Here is a 16,923-nt window from a genome sequence, read left to right as displayed (position 1 = left end):
ATTTGAAATAAGCTTTCAGTAACTGTTATTGTCTACTAAATGAGACCTGTACCTTTCATCCTGCTCTCAAACCCACTGACAAAAAAACTCTCCTTTCTTTCGTTTTCTGTGAAAGTGGAAGTGTTTCTATAAAGCCTCCCTGCCTTTCCCATCCTAGTGAAAATAGACACACATATGGGGGGGGGGGGGGGGGGGTAAATAGCACTGTTTGCCTGCAGAAAAACAAATCTATTGTACATTTCATCCTGCATAGATTTGGGGTTTGTGAGTGTGTCACAGAACCAACAAGGTTACACAATGGAGAGAAAACAAACTGAGAGCCAGAGTGATATATGGAGGCTATTATTTGACTTTGTTGACGGCATGATCGGTATCTGCAATTATGCAGCCAATGTGTCGTGATTGTTTACCACTTTCAACCTATTTTGGCAACATCACATAGGCGAGCATTTTCAAAAGGCATCAGAAATGTAAAAAAAAACAAAAAATAGCACACAATCTGCCATCTACAATCTGCTACATCTGCTATTTCTAATTAAATCTAAGTTTTTCCAAATCGAATAGAATTGATTTTGCACTTTTTCACGAAATATGTCAAAACATCGCTAGGATTCTGCAGAATTAGGATTAGCATTGAAACCCAAACATCTGGCATCTGTCTGTGGCTCTAAACTCAATGCACGTGGGATTCTTTACCACATCAATTCATTTTTTATTAACAGATCAATAGTGGGTGATGAAAACGAAAGAAAATCTTCTATCTATGCAGTATGTATACCGGTGGCCTCTTTTCTTGCATGTCCCATGATGTACAAGTAAGTATCCACCCTGGACGAGATGCTAGTATGTGACAGGGCCCTACCCCCGCGCACATCCTTGATACTGAGTGCCAGGGAGGTATTAGGTCCCATTTTCATAGTCTTTGGTTTGACCCAGCCGGAGGATCGAACCCCCGACCTCCCAATCTTTGGGCGGACACTCTAACCACAATGCCACTGAGCCATGATAGGGCATAGGAACACTGGGTGCTCAGCGTGTCAACAGACCTTCATTCATCAAGTCTTCAGCATATCATCGCTGCAGAGCAGAAACCGTGTATGTCCATATTTCATCTTTTTATTGTTACACTTTGAAAGTTTTCACCTATAATGACGTTCCAAAATAGGAACCTCAGGTTGAAAGTGGTTAAAAAGGATCCCTGGCTAATAAGCCAAATATGCATTAATATATTATAATTGTCCTCTATAACTAAAATGTAATTTTTTTGTAATAAAGCTCACAATGCGACGCGTTGTGAGCTTGTTCAAATAGCTGATGTACATGTTAAAGTGCTCATGTGGCCCATAAGTCGCTTCTTTTAGGCTGGTTTTCCTAGACCTGGTTGCTTGTTTCTCTCACAGAATCTGGCAACGCTGCCAGGGATCCTTTTTTTAAGCATGTCTGTGGGTTTTATAAATATTTGAACCAATGAAAAGCATGAACAAGACCTTTGTGACCAAATAATAACTACGCTGGATCCATTGGAACACATGGTTCTTTTTTCTTTTTTTCATTTCCTGAAAAGTAACTCTTTTGGACATGCAAGGTTTCCACCCGAGAGCGACCATTTCTAAGACTGATCATTGGAGTGGTCCACGAGTGGTTGGACTTCACAGCAATCAGGAGGAATAACACGGCAAAAAAAGCTAGTTCAAAGAGCCGGGGCAGCGATTCTCTCACACAACCGCTTCCATCATTCATCCAGCTCTCCATCAGCAGGAATATGGCTTCGCCGGTATAGCCTAACATCATCGCAAACAAAGACACGATTGGCTTCACAAATACTCTGAGAGCAGTGGTGGAAAAAGTATACTCGCATTTTTTTACTTAAGTAAAAGTATCAATACTGCAATATAGAAATACTCTGTTGCAGGTAAAAGTCCGGAATTCAAAATTGACTTTGAGTAAAAGTACAAAATGATTAAAAAAAAAAAAAAAAATTGGTAATACTCAAGTAAAGTACAAATACCTCAAACTTGTACTTAAGTACAGTACTGAAAGACGGGGTGCCGTGATTTTCAGTGATTTCTTCCCCCCCTAAAACATAATCATCAGGTATTATGGTTATCCTAGGAGGAAGATTATTTTCAAAAAAGTTGTTAAAAATTGTTAAAATTATGTTTTTATGTGGACACGCCTCCAGTTCATTAAGTGTACCTCGTTCTCACCTTAGCACCTCCTCCACCACCTAAGCACCACCCACCTGTCCTAGTCCCTCCTCCTCCTCATGCCCACACCTGTTGTGTTATGATAATGAGGGGGAGGGTACGTTTTTATCACAAAAGTGCTGTTTCTCTATTGGCACGTTTGACCCTCAAGGTTTCAGCCTCCAGGAAGAAACTGGAAGTAGTCAGAGAAGACATAAAACACCATAAAAACACCACCAGGGGGCTTAATGAAGTTCTATCAACCTCATAGACACATGAAAAACAGAAAAAGTGCAAAACCATGGCACCTCCTCTTTAAGTAAATCTACTCAGTTACTTTCCACCACTGGTGGGGAGGACGCCTGGGAAACTAGAAGAATCCGAGGTTTGATTCCCAGCCCCGGCAAAGTGTAAGAGTGTCGATGAGCAAGACACTTAACCCCTAAACTGCAAATAGGTCTAAATGATGCTGTATGTCTCTGCCCAGATCTCACCTGTAATAAACATTGACTAGCAGCTGTCAGGGTAACAAGAGCATGCGAGCAGCTTTGTTCCCCACCTCTCCCGGCCATTGAATTGGTGTTTAATGTCAATACCTAAAGCAAATGAATTATTAAAAGCCGACGGCTTGTCCTTTTTTCTTTCCCATGGTTTTTCTCGTCCGTCCGTCTTTCCTATCATCACGCGGGGGCCGGTGCGCGAGACGAGACGAGACCTCCTCCTCCTCCGTGACACATTGCTACATCTGTGCCAGCTATTGAGCGTTGGTGGGGTATCATAAAACCCCAGCCCACAAACAGGGGGGGGGGGGGCTTGAAATTGATGAATGATGCAGCTTGAAAGGACTTGTTTGGAGTTGCAGCTGAAGACGAGCCGTCCCAAATAGATTGGGAGGATCGCGTGTCAGCAGGATATACAGAGATATTCTTCCTGCAACTGAAGGTTGTGTGTGTCAGAGAAATTTTATCCAGCTTCCTGACGGAGTTCATTTTTCCTTCTCTTTCGGTTCGGCGGGCCGCGGCCAACCGCCAAGCGCTCCGCCCTGCTCTTTATTGCGATGGATAATAGGTCTAATAGATCTAATAATCATAGCTAGAAGATGATGGCTTCATGATAATATATCTAATAGTGGTAGCTAGAGAGGCGATGGCTTCATGTCAGAGACCAGGACGTTACCGTGCTATGCTGCCGTATATGAGCAAAGGTATTAAATCACGTTAGAATTTTTCAAACCCTTAGAAATATATCCACTTCACCTCACTTCAACTGTAATATATATATATATACACACACAGTCACATACTGTACATATATATATACCCCCACACACAGACACACACAGCATATGTCACCCTGCACATCTGGAAGTCCAGCATTCAGAGATGAGGCTCTATTGAGATGAAATACTGCTGCAACTTCAACGAGGAGAAATTAATCAACAAGTAAATAAACAACAACAGCGGTGCAACAGTCGATCCAACTGAACGATATAATCGATTATAAGAAATCATCAATATGCATTTTCCAAAATAGCGAAACTTAGCCGATCACAAGGCTATCTGCGCGCGACATTGTAAGACGAAGTATAAAATATTGCGTAAGTGGTTGATTATTCGCCTAATCGATTTGGTCGATCATAAAAAAAATAGATTTTTTTAATGAAGAAACCTCGCTACTCGATTATTAAAAAAAAACATCTATTAATAGAATAATCACTATAATCACATAAAAGTCTTGTAGTTCTAACTGATTGCATTATATACTGAACTGCATTATATCCCATCATGATGAGGTACAGTATACAAATCCATCCATTACACACCAGTGATACCAGAGATGTTCGACCTAAGGTGAACCCGGTGTTTCAAGACGATTTCATTCAGCAGGCATTAAGGAAATGTGTCGTAACCTGGCCGCTCCCTCCCCGAGGAGTTTAAATTAAAATATTATTTCAATCCATCACCTTGACTGCCGTCGTCCACTGTGAGGTGATGTGTGTGCGGTGTGATTTCTGAACCCAGGAGGAATGTAATTTAGCCGACATGGGGCTGCTTCTAGAATTATGGAACTTTCATAATTGTCTCATAATTGTTTTTCTTCTCTCTGTCCCTTTGTCCCTTTTGTTTCAGAGACTCGGCTGCAAAGCTGGTGAGACTGCATGCAAAAAGCCCAAGCATTGTACTCAGTTCCTCCCTAGTGTCACAGTGCAACAACAAAAAAAAAAAAAACATTTTACTGCAGTGGTTCCCAAGCCCTATCTGGATCAGGGCCCACTTGAAAAACACTTTCACTCATATCGTATAAAATCGTGTTGCAGATTAAATTGTCATAGATTTCATAGATCGGACTTGATTTGTCAGCACTAATGAATTAGTTTGTTTGTTTACAGTTTACACAAGATCTTTTCTATTAATATGTTGCATTCATGTTAGTTTATTTAAACCCTCAATACTTAGTAAATTTGACCTTTAGCTCTGTACTTGTCTGCTCTTTTCCCACTCTACACCAAACCTTTTCGCCGAAAATAGCTGATCTACAAGCTTGTAGAATAGTGACGCTAGTTCAAGTCGTTGTAAAATAAATAAGTACAATTATCACACAAAGATTTGGCGGCCCCCCCTCTAGTAACTCTGAGGACCCCCCCTAAGGGTCCCGCACCCCTTGCTGAAGACCCATGTTCTAAATCAAAGGACCGGACACGGCTAAAGACAGTTCTCAGTCTATTACTACCAATATATGCCACTTAACGGTTAATTTACAGGCCAGCTGTGTGCTGCGTTGCTGTTGCCTGCGTTAACTTGGGAAGCTCATAAATCACCGTTTTTTAATGTCACCCGGGGAAACTTTTAGGGCCGCTTCGGTCTTTACAGCCCGCACGCTGCAGTATATCACCGCTATTCATTCATGATCACTCACTGTATTGGAAAGTTTTTACATTTGGCACAAAAAAAGAAAAAAAGACAAACAACCTGAAAAGCAGGTGAAGTGAGGCATGCAGGAGATGAGATGAAATCCTGGAGCTTTTTAAGAGTACAGTGCTGAATAGTACCCCCGCTGTCGGGGCTATATGTCCACAATTGTTATTTCAGGAAATGGAGAAAAAAAAGAGAATCTGTGTTCCAATGGATCCGATGTAGTTATGTTCTAGTCCAGGGGTCTTCAACGTTTTCAGGCCAAGGACCCCCTAGCTGAGAGAGAGATGAAGCAGGGACCCCTTACTCTATATTGTATAAAATTGTGTTTCAGATTAAAGTAATTTTTTTACTTAGTCAGATATTTTTCCCCTCTACACCTATAGCCTCTTTGCCAAAAATAGCCGATCTACAAGCTCTCAACGCCTCGCAGCGCGAGGCGTTGAGAGCTTGTAGATCTGCTATTTTCGGCTAATGTTCCCCTCAGAAAAGGTATTCTAGGGTTCAAGTGGTTAATGTAAAAAAAACTCAATCCTATCACACAAAGATTTGGCGGACCCCCTATAGTAGCTCTGAGGACCCCCTGGGGGTCCCGGACCCCCTGTTGAAGACCCGTGTTCTAGTCACAAACTCTTGCTAATACTTTCATCGGTTCCATATTTATAAAACCCACAGACACACTTTAAATATCATGGCCAAATAATGATAATAATAAAAATAGCCAATCTACAAGCTCACAATGCGCCATTGTGAGCATAAACATTAAAAGTTGAAATATATGCGATACAAGGTTTCTGCCCCCCCCCCCCCCCCCACATGAAACAGAAGGTGTATTCTTTCAGAGTGTGGAGGGGTGGGCAAAGCAGGCACAGAAGCACAGCAAACGTCGAGTAATGCAGAACCGAGTGCAAAGAGCTTCAAACACAGAGATACCAAGCCATGACTGCGGGGCAGGGAACCGAACGGTGTGCAGTGTGTGTGTGTGTGTGTGTGTGTGTGTGTGTGTGTGTGTGTGTGTGTGTGTGTGTGTGTGTGTGTGTGTGTGTGTGTGTGTGTGTGCGTGTGCGTGTGCGTGTGCGTGTGTGTGTGTGCGTGCTGCTATACTCCACTCATCACAAAAACACTGCTCTAAAAACATCAGCTTTTTGCCCGTTTACATCAGGAAATATGTCGTCGATGCCGTGTGGAAACCTATCCAAAACCGTTCCTTAAATGTAATTAAATAGTGAAAATAGCCAAGCTCACAGCATGTCGCGTCGCGACTTGTTTGACACTCTTGTACGAAGTAGGCCATTAATTTACCAAAAATACCCCAAAATATGGTACAAGGTTTCTGCCAAACAGAAATTATATAATACAGTAAAGGCCAAAATCTCATTTTTATTTTGTATTACATTCTATTTAATTCTTTATTCATGTAGCCCCAGGTTGTGCTTTCCCTGAACCGTTTAACCATGCAGGAAATAATATAAAAGCGCAAACGCCTTCTGGTGCCGCCGAGAACGATGCAAAAAAGGTCTTTCCCTAATGAGGTCATTGTCACATTTACAGACCAGCAGACATGTCTCCTCCTCTCCGTAAGCGTAGCTCCTCGCCCTTAGAAGCTGAGACGGGAATGAAAGAATGCTTTGCTCTCATACTGTAGTGTATATCGTCTCTGTCGGGGTGGAAACCTCACAAGTCCAAAGCGGTTACTTTTCCGGATTCAAATTCAAGAGTAGCAAAAGTAGCAGATCCACAAGCTCGAAACGAGCTTGTGGATCTGCTACTTTTGAATTTTGACGCTGCAGTATGATCAAATAGGCCAGGGCATTCATTTACAAAAAAAAAAAAACACAAAAAGTAAAAACATGGAGATAAGCGGTTTCTACCCGACAGACAGCTAACTAGAAGAGCTTAGAATGCTCCCAGGGTTACTGCTGCTCTTAAATCACCCCCACAGCCTCAAGCTAAATGACTGTATGTCTACTCAGAGCTACACGCAGTAGTGGGTCTGCTGTACATTACTGACTGTCAGGTTGGATATATACGTGGAGGTGGAGGCCAACCCATGCCAGATGTTTTAATGCGACGCCGATCCTGATTTTGGAGAGTCCTAGATCACCGATTAGTAGTAGTTAGACCTATTTCCACCAGCTGAGTGCTGCCCGATGAAAAGCTTGCGTGTACGGGAGCAGTTAAGGGGTTAAGTGTCTTGCTCGAGGACACCTTGCCACATTGCCGGGGCTGGGAATCGAACCTGGAACCTTCTGCTTCTCAAGTGGGCTCTATACCCATTCATCCTATCCAAAATATATAAAAAAAATAGACAATCTACAAGCTTGCCACGCGTCGCAATCGGCAAATTTTAGCAATTTTTTGAAAACTTAAAAAAAAAGGTCACCTATTGTGGGCATACAAATTGGAACTATAATTACCAACACTGATGTCTTCAAAAACGTCAAATAATAGCCGATATATCTGATGTTTTACTATGTTAATGACATTAAAACACCATTTTGAAACGACGTCTATAGCCATTTAAAATGCTATTTGGTTGCACGAATCTTATTAAAATGAAATCTGATGTCTTATAATTCTCTAATTAACTTGATCACTATGAATAGCTCATGCCAATATAGTTTTAATTAAAGTTCACTATTCAAGTGATTAGCAGGGGTAAATAGCTCTGCAAGTAAATGTGCTTAATTATTTTCAGAGAAAAAGCTTAATCTGTGTGCATTCTTATTGTCCCGATGAGTATACATTATATGGTGGTTTAGCTGTCTATTTAACATTAACTGTACTTAAAAAAAAAAGAATGTCACAGATATAAAACCTTTCCATATTCCAGCAAGTGCATTTTTTTCATTGCAATAGCATAAAAGTGGATTAAGACCTGGAACGCATCTGTGTCACTTTAGATTTCTTTGGCTATTCAAAAATAGCAGATATACAAGCTCATAGCGCGGCACCGAGTGCCGCGCTATGAGCTTGTAGATCTGCTATTTTTGAAAAATCTAAGTTAAGTTTTCCAAATACTGTTAAGATTTAGAAAAAAAAAAAAGAATCGGCTCAGGTCTTAAAGGGTTAAAGACTAGCAAATCCTCAGAAAATAGCCTACAGTTAAAGCTCTGTATAGAAATTAATTGCTATAGAGTCTTTTTTCAGTAACGGGGGTCTCCCTCCCTTCATAAACAAAAAAAACTCATTTTCAGGTGGGACACCTTTTTCACCCAATGAGGAGAGAGAACTAATTTATCAGCTTCAATTTTATAGTGCTCCATTTCCAACTCTGTCTGCTCATTTCTTTTCATCATCCAATTTCACTTGTTCCTGAATATGAGTTCTCTTTCCTGATTTGAAGAGCTGGAGGGACGGAGACCCTGGTTAACTGAACAAACACTCTATATAGCATGTATTACTATCAGAATATAGAGCTATAACCAGGACAGGAATTTCATGGAGGCCATGAAGGCCATGGCCGTCATTGCGCCCCTTGTTTTGGCCTTATGCCCTTCAAAAATTCTACTGTTTCCCAAAAATGTGTCGGGACCCATGTTTGGGTCGCGGACTCGCGGACCACTTTTTATGGGTCACGAGTAAATATCTAATATTTGTTTTTGTTGACTACATTTTTCAAGAGAATTTCATGAATAAAAGAAAAACAAATCAAAGAAATTCCTTGAAATGAAGCAGTAGTGAAAATAGCAGATCTACAAGTTCACAAAGTGTCGCATCGCATACACGCTGTGAGCTTGTAGATCTTCTATTTTCACTAGTTTGGGTCCCGGGGAGACATCAAATTTCTATTTTGGGTCTCAAGCTAAAAAGTTTGGGAACCACTGCCCTAAGGCCACAGTGGCCTTGATGCCCTGTCCACACTGCCCCAGTGTGCCAGCTGATTTCAATGTTGTCTCTGATTTCAATGTTTCTTTCCTGTCATTATGGGTTTTAGACACCAGTGTCTTGTTGAGATTCTGAATTCTGAAATAATGAAAATCTATTTATTTATTAATTTAGCTGATAGTTATACTGTGTATTTACAATTTTTATAATTCTTAACCCTTAAATTCAATTAATTAAATATCATAGTTGTATTTGATGGCCTTGCTGGCCTGACATTTGACCTTTGTTGCCTCAGAAAATTGATTACACCAAAGGCCAAGTGGGGTTTCCCCTAAAACAATGAAATTCCAGGCCTGGCTATAACACTTATTTTAACAAAAAAACTAAAAATAAATAAGTGTGTGAAATGACAGTATATTTTTTACAGAGTAAAAAAAAAAAAAATCAAACAGTTTTATTTCAAGTCATTCTGCATCAAGGCCAGTATTATGTGCTAACTCTGACCCAGTTGGTACCCTGTGGGGCTGGCTGGTTCTCTCATATGTGCTGATGAGGCCGAACAAGAAAGAAGCTTTAAGTGCAGCGAACGAGGCTGGAGCCTTTGAAAAACAAATGAGTGCAAAAGGCAAATAAGCACAACTGTGAACAACCATAAAAAGAGAAACACTTCAAACCCTCGCCACACTGTCAAATCCTTGGTGCCCCTATTTTGGGCACTTTGTTATAGGCGATTTTTTTTTTTTAAATGGCGAAATTCTACAAACGTCAAAATTGTCAAAAATAGGTCACAAACTTGTAGATCTGCTATTTCCACAAGGCTATTAGTCAAACGGCATAGGGTACATAGGGCTTAAGTGGTAAATGGGATTTTCCGTGCATACTGGCTGACAACTGCTAACTGCTTGCTAACTGCTTTGCTAACTGGCTGACCAATAGCAGTGACTCTAATCTGTGGACTATAGTATTAGTTCAACATCATCAATACGGTGCATTTAGGAGGCGCGGGGCTGTCATTTAGCCACTGTTTAGTCAGGATCATCTATTTTTCATGAGCAGTAGTCCGATGGGAATTTCCCAAATCACATTAAAAAAACAAACAGCCCCGCGAGCACACTGAGATGAAAGTGAGCCTCAGAAATGAATCACTGAGGCGGTGCACCCACCCTACTACCCCCCCCCCCCCCCCCCCCCGCTCCGCCAGCGGCCCAATTTGCTGGAACACGCGGGTCCATTTTTACACGCACACAGAGTTGGATTAACACTATTCTGCTGCGAATCCTTCCCAGTGGAGGCTTGCTTGTGAGCTATATTAGAGGAGTGATACTCAACCTTTTTCAAAATTCAAGGACCGCCAGTTTGATATGCATTAGGCCAGTGGTTCTCAAAGTGGGGTCCCCGGGATCCTTGAGGGGCTTCCAGGGGGTCCCCAGCAAAATTGGTTAATAGCGTCACAGTCAGTTTAACCACTTATTTTATACAACAGCTACAGGTATTTGAAAATAGCACATCTACAAGCTCACAGGTCTGCAATTTTCAAAACAATCTTGACCAAATATTTTTCATATTTTTGAAACATTTTAACCACCCACTAGACTTAGACCCTCGTAAACTGGACCTGAGTTGGCTCTGTACTTGGCCCGCTTTTTTCCATCAACGCGAAATCTTTTCACAGCAAAATAGCTGACGTACAAGCACAGATCAGCTATTTGTGGTTAATGTAACCCCCAGAGTATGGCTGCTGGCTGCATCCATAAGGATACGGATGGTTAACAACACAAATCTTGAATGGGACGGGGGTCCCTGGCAAAACAACTATTTTGGAATGGGGGCACGCTCCCAGGAGTCACAGACCAGTAAGGGTCCATTTCTTTCCATTTGTGCACTCTGACTTACAGACCCGTGCGGGTCCATTTTGGACCCCTGGTGGTCCCCGGACCCCACGTTGAGAACCAGTGATGTCGAACAAGCTTGTTTGTTTACGGTGAGGCCTCTTCAGGAGGCCGCAGAGACCTTGTAGATCTGCTATCATCAAAATATCTTGAAAAAATCACACCCAGTGTGAAGTGGGCGGTGTGTGGTTATCACAACATGACTCACTTAAAAAAAAAAAGGATAAATTACTTTTTTTAAAGTCCATACTGCTATTCATAGGGCTGCACATGTGTCATGTGTTTCGCTAGCCAATCACAGTCCTGAATTTGCAAAGTCAGCCAATCACATTACAGTTAGTGGTGATGACACTAGCTGTAATGTGATTGGCTGATATGAAAAAAGTATCGATTTGCATTAACAATGGAAGGGTTAGGGGGTACACACATTTTTTGGTCGGTGTCCAAAACTCACTTATAGGGGGCGGCTACACCGCCCCAAAAATTGGAATGGGAATATTTCGATGACATTTTAACGACACAAATCTTGTATGGGGGTCCCTAGGCACAACACATTTTCAGATGAGGGGGTCAAATACACTACACTCCTTGCCACATGAAGTCTAAGAACTCTGAGTCTGAAGCCTCGTTCATGAGGTGAACACCCAGTAACAGAGCAGACACAACATGAACGACTCCGAGTCTAAAGACTCGTTCACGAAGTGAACACCCAGTAACTTTGGCATCGACAACTAAAGACTGCACTCCGTCTTCTTCGCATAGGATAAACCTATTAGACCAAAATATTAGCGACTAGATCCATTAAATTGATGGCGAGGCGGTGCACCATCCATCTCTTCACTGCGGTCCATTACATCACTGATACAGGACACAGATATCCTTTTAGATCAGTCATTGTTTCAATGCTGTATAGAGGCACATTAACCACATGAACCCTAGCATCCCTTTGTCATAATAGGCGAACATTCCGTGAAAATATGCAAACAGTTGCAGAAAATTCGCTTTTTTGATCAGCGATTTTCGGTGAAGAGATTTGGTATAGATGGGGGGAAAAAGGAGGGAACCAACTATATACCCCTGGGGGACCCCAGTCAATGAAGTACGTATATAGGGTTTAATGGCTAAATGTAACTCAAGGTTGTAACTTTACCCAAGGCACAAAAATGTATCTTAAATTTGTCCTCTACCTCACCAGTCAGGCATTTTACCGCCATGTTCAGCAATTAGAAAAGCATAGCGCCATTGATTGGCTTAAGAAGCATTTCACGGTGTATTTATTGACTGTACCGGTGAACTCACATGGTATAATGACTGTGACTCCCCTGTGAGAAATTCCCAGATTGCTCCAGAGACCCGCGTCGCCCGTTCCTGCAAACACGCGGCAGAATGCAGATTGCAGGAAAGGAGACGGAGAGGAATCCCAGGAGCTTGTGTCCAATAATATAACACGGAGAGTGCAAATGCCTTTGCCATTTTTCAGCGGTGCCGGTGCAACAGCGCGTCATATTTTCCTGTTGATTCCCAGAAGAGGGGTGCTTTTTAATGAGCCCCCCAGTGATGACTTCCACTCTCGACGCCCCTATACTGTAGCAGGGTACCCGTTTTTTTCTTTTTTTTCTTTTTTAACCCATTAAGACCGGAAAAGCATCTGTCATATTTACCACTTTAACCATTATCTTATACTTTGGCTATAAAAAAAAAAACAGATGTACAAGCTTTGAATATATATCGTTTTTAAAGCGAACATTTGTAACTCAAATCTTTGCTTCTGGGGGGATTCTACAAATGTCTTCTAAATCCTAACAGTTTTTTGAGAAAACTATAATGAGTGGTTCTCACACGTTTTTCATGTCAAGGACCCCCAAAATGATATGTATTTGATCACGGACCCCCATCTCAAAATATGTTGTTCCAGGGACCCCCCCAGAAGCAAAACTTTGAGTTACAAATGTTCGCTTTAAAAAACATATATATATTAAAAACATTGCACACATTTTCACGATTTTTCAAAAAATAGCAGATCTACAAGCTCATAGCGCGGCACTCGGTGCCGCGCTATGAGCTTGTAGATCTGCTATTTTTGAATAGCCAGAAGAAATCCAAAGTGACACGGATGCGTTCCCGGTCTCAAAGGGTTAAGGCCAAGCATTTTACCTTGGCGCGGGTGCAATTCCCCCGGTACTCATCACTCACCCTGAACGCAGACGCAGGCTGCAAACATTACACTTTCCCTCTTCCCGCCCGATTTCAGGTGGGAAAAACTCATCTAAATTTGAAGAAGTGCATCCTGTAAGAACAAGACGAGAATTCCCAGGTGGAGAGAGAGAGCGTTGCCCCGGAATTCAGATGTATCAGGTTCCTCTCCGGATAACACAGCAGCTTCTATCAGAGGCAAGAGAGCGAGGATCATTTGGCAGATAGAGCGAGAAGATGAGGCAATTCCGCAGAGTCGCATGAGTTCTTTCTCCGACGTCGAAAAAACAATGGAAGTGGAGAGAAAAGACCAGGAAAAAAGGTCCTGGATAATTTAATTTAATAGAACTGTGCTCCCCCGTTGACTTCTGATCATATTTTGTTGGCAACATTCCGTTTCATTTATTGGCCTGATGGCGAGGGCTACTGTAACAATCAGTGGTGTAAAGTAACTAAGTACATTTACTCAAGTACTGCACTTAAGTACAATTTTGAGGTACTTTTACTTTACTGGAGTATTTCCAATTTTTTGTACTTTTACTTCTACTCCACTACAATTCAGAGGCAAATATTATACTTTTACTCCACTACAATTATTTGAACACTAGTTAGTATAGTTACTTTGCAGATTTTGGTTATTATTACAAAACATACAATACCCACTTCAGCCCTACACATTTCGGCCATTTGAAAATAGCCGATCTACAAGCTCACAATGCGTCGCGACGCATTGTGAGCTTGTAAATCTGCTATTTTCAAAAGATTTTTATACATTTGAAAACTTGTGAATTCTACATTCTACATAATGAGTACTTTTACTGTTGTACTTTAAGTATATTTTGATACCAATACTTTTGCACTTTTACTCAAGCACATTTTTAATTCCGAACTTTTACTTTTGCATTTCTACATTGCACTATTGATACTTTTACTTAAGTAAAACCTTTGAGTACTTTTTTCCACCACCGCTAACAATCCATCGACTCTCATGCCTCATCTCCATTTCCTGTTGCACGTTGGCAGCTCAGATAGTGGCATGAATGTTAAATGACCGGAGGCGAAGAAAAACGCACGCTGACAAACATCAATTACATGAATGAGAACACAGCCTCAATGTAGAGTAGGGTTGCCATGATTGAATATTTTCTTAGCGATTATTCTATTGATTACTTATTTAAACGTATGTATTGAATGAATCGATTAACTATTTAAGCCCTATTTTATACTTCATTGCACAACAGAATTGTGCATAAATAGTGAAAATATCAGTATAACTGTTGACATTTTTTGTACTCTCTTCTATAAAGACATACCCTAAATAGGGATAGATTATTATCAATCGATAATCTTATTAAATGATCGATTATCAATATTTTGCTGTTCTTAAACCGATTAGTTCGATTAACTGTTGCACCCTTTTTTCGTCTGGGGCGTAACTACATTGGCAAAAATAAAACATCGTTGCTGTCGGGCAGAAACGTCTCATCTCCATATGCTATCTTTTTCCCCCCCGTAAATCAATGCCCTAATTGATCATACTAAGGCGTCTCACAAAAGCATAGCAGATCCACAAGCTCGTGATTTTGTAGATGGGCAATTTTTTTGCTGGACAGTAGAACAAATAAAATAGGCTTGGATATGGCTTAATTGTTAAAGCAGTGTTAACGTACAGTATGATTGTGTGATTGTATGAAAGTGAATATTTACAGAAACAAAAAAACCTTCTACATTATAGACGCCTTGGCTTTCCAAGAGCTGGACTGGATTCTGTTGTCATAGCATCATTTTAACAAGAATAACTGGACGGTAGATCTGAAATATGACACCTGTGTGTGTGTGTGTGTGTGTGTGTGTGTGTGTGTGTGTGTGTGTGTGTGTGTGTGTGTGTGTGTGTGTGTGTGTGTGTGTGTGTGTGCGTGCGTGCGTGCGTGCGTGCGTGCGTGCGTGCGTGCGTGCGCATTTGCGCTTTATAGAAAGATGAGTTAAATCATGGACAGTGATGACATTTTGCGAGAGGCAGTTATAGGCTTATGATTGATTTATACTCGCCCACGCGATGCCGTTGCTCTCTGAAAATAGCAGATGTACAAGCTCACAACACGTCGCATATGAATAAAGCGTTAGGATCCGAGTTAGCTTTAAAGGTTAGACATGTAGTGTTGATGTTATGGCTGGGGAATTAAAGATAGGAAGATAGGCCCCCTGCGAGTGTACATTTGTACCCTCTCAGAGTGAAATAACAGAGATGATTTCACAGTGTAGATTGAGGTCCCAGGGATTAAAAATGTTATCAAGCGCGAGCGTTCGTGGCCTAATGCATGTCAAACGGACCGTCCTTGAACTTCAAAGGCTTGTGAAACACTACGCTACATGACTGACTGACTGACTGACTGACTGACTGACTGCTACAAGTAGGTGAAAGCACAGTTATAATAGAAAAGTTCTCCCTGGACTGTTTTTCCAGTGGTTTATGATTAAAGGGATGACTCTTTGTGTCTCCTACCAAAACCGCTGCCGGTTCCGGTAGGAGACACAAATTATTGGCTTAGGAATGCGATTTTTATTTTTAAACCATGAATTCAAGTCTCCATGGGGTCACTAATCGATAGAAAAAAAGTCATTTTGGAGGTGAACTATCCCTTTAAACAATATCATTAGTCCTCGCTAACAGACAGACAGACAGACAGACAGACAGACAGACAGACAGACAGGAAGAGGCAGTATTGTCTCACCTCCGTTTCCAGCCAAACACCTGTTGTTGTTTCCCTGCCAGACTGTTCATAGACGGCATGGTCTTCTTCACAGAGAGTATACCAGGGCCCTGCGCCACCGACACACATCGCCGCTGCATGTCGGCCGGAAACCTCGTCTAAAACCATTTGTTTCCAGGAAATGAAAAACAAACGAGCTATTTTTTCCCCCCAATGCATCCGATGTAGTTATTATTTAGCCACAAGCTCTTGTTGTTAAAGGAGTAGTTCACCCAAAAAATGTCTTATTTTCTATCAATTGCACACCCCATGAAGGATTGGATTCATGGAGATCTTTTTGTTTTTTATCACATTCCTAAGCCAATAATTTGATGACCGGCGGTCTCTCCGGTAGGAGACACAAAGAGTCTCCTTTGTGTCTCCTACCGGACACATTAGCATCTTTATTTTGATCATCAAATTATTGGCTCAGGAATGTGACAAAAACAAAAAAAATCTCCATGAATTCAATGCTTCATGGGGCGTGTAATTGATAGAAAATAAGTATTTTTTTGGGGTGCACTACTCCTTTAATACTTTTCATCGGTTCAATATTTAAAAAACCCACAGACACACTTAATCACTTTCACTTTCAAACTTTAACAGAAATGTACCGAAAATAGCAGATCTACAAGCTGTGAGCGTGTAGATCGGCTACTTCTGTGTGACACTCTTGTACGATAAAGTAGGACATTTATTTTACAAAAAAACTAAACAAAACATAAAATGTTTAAATATGGAGATATGAGACTTCTGCCCAACAGCGAAGACATGCTACTCTAGCTTCCCCGGAAAAAAAATATATCTGCAGCCCAATTAGCATCAAAGAATATGGGAGGCAAATAAATACTAATTATTTCCATAATTAATCAAGTACAAATGGAAGTAGAAGTTCATTGTCGTCAGACACACACACACACACACACACACACACACACACACACACACGCGCGAACACACACGCACTCTCACGCACACACACACACGCACGCACGCACGCAGAATACAGAGACGCTTGCGGTTGTTGATGCTTTTCCAAATTTTGCCTCCTATCTTAAATTGATCCCCCTCTTTATCTTGTTCTCGTAAATGTTACCCAGCATTGTTTTTCTGGCTCCGTTTTGAATCAAATTCTGTATTATTTAACTGAAGGTAGAGAAGTTAA

At 41.2% G+C, this 16,923-nt stretch overlaps 1 protein-coding gene across 1 annotated transcript in view; it reads right to left on the bottom strand.

The window, feature by feature from the left end:
* unc5a (unc-5 netrin receptor A) overlaps positions 1–15,859 on the bottom strand; it is a gene marked incomplete at its 5' end in the record, with an annotated part of 423,634 nt that extends 407,775 nt beyond the window's left edge. The window contains one exon of the mRNA XM_084040981.1: positions 15,741–15,859. Within this exon, the coding sequence (XP_083897107.1) occupies positions 15,741–15,859 (119 nt within the window). The remainder of the gene's footprint in view (positions 1–15,740) is intronic.
* Positions 15,860–16,923: the final 1,064 nt, after the last annotated feature.

This window comes from Gymnoscopelus microlampas (genome assembly GCF_963454915.1).
Source record: "Gymnoscopelus microlampas genome assembly, chromosome: 18".
Taxonomy (NCBI): Eukaryota; Metazoa; Chordata; class Actinopteri; order Myctophiformes; family Myctophidae; genus Gymnoscopelus; species Gymnoscopelus microlampas.
Note: the sequence above shows the minus strand (reverse complement) of the source record. Positions and strands in the feature narration are given on the sequence as shown.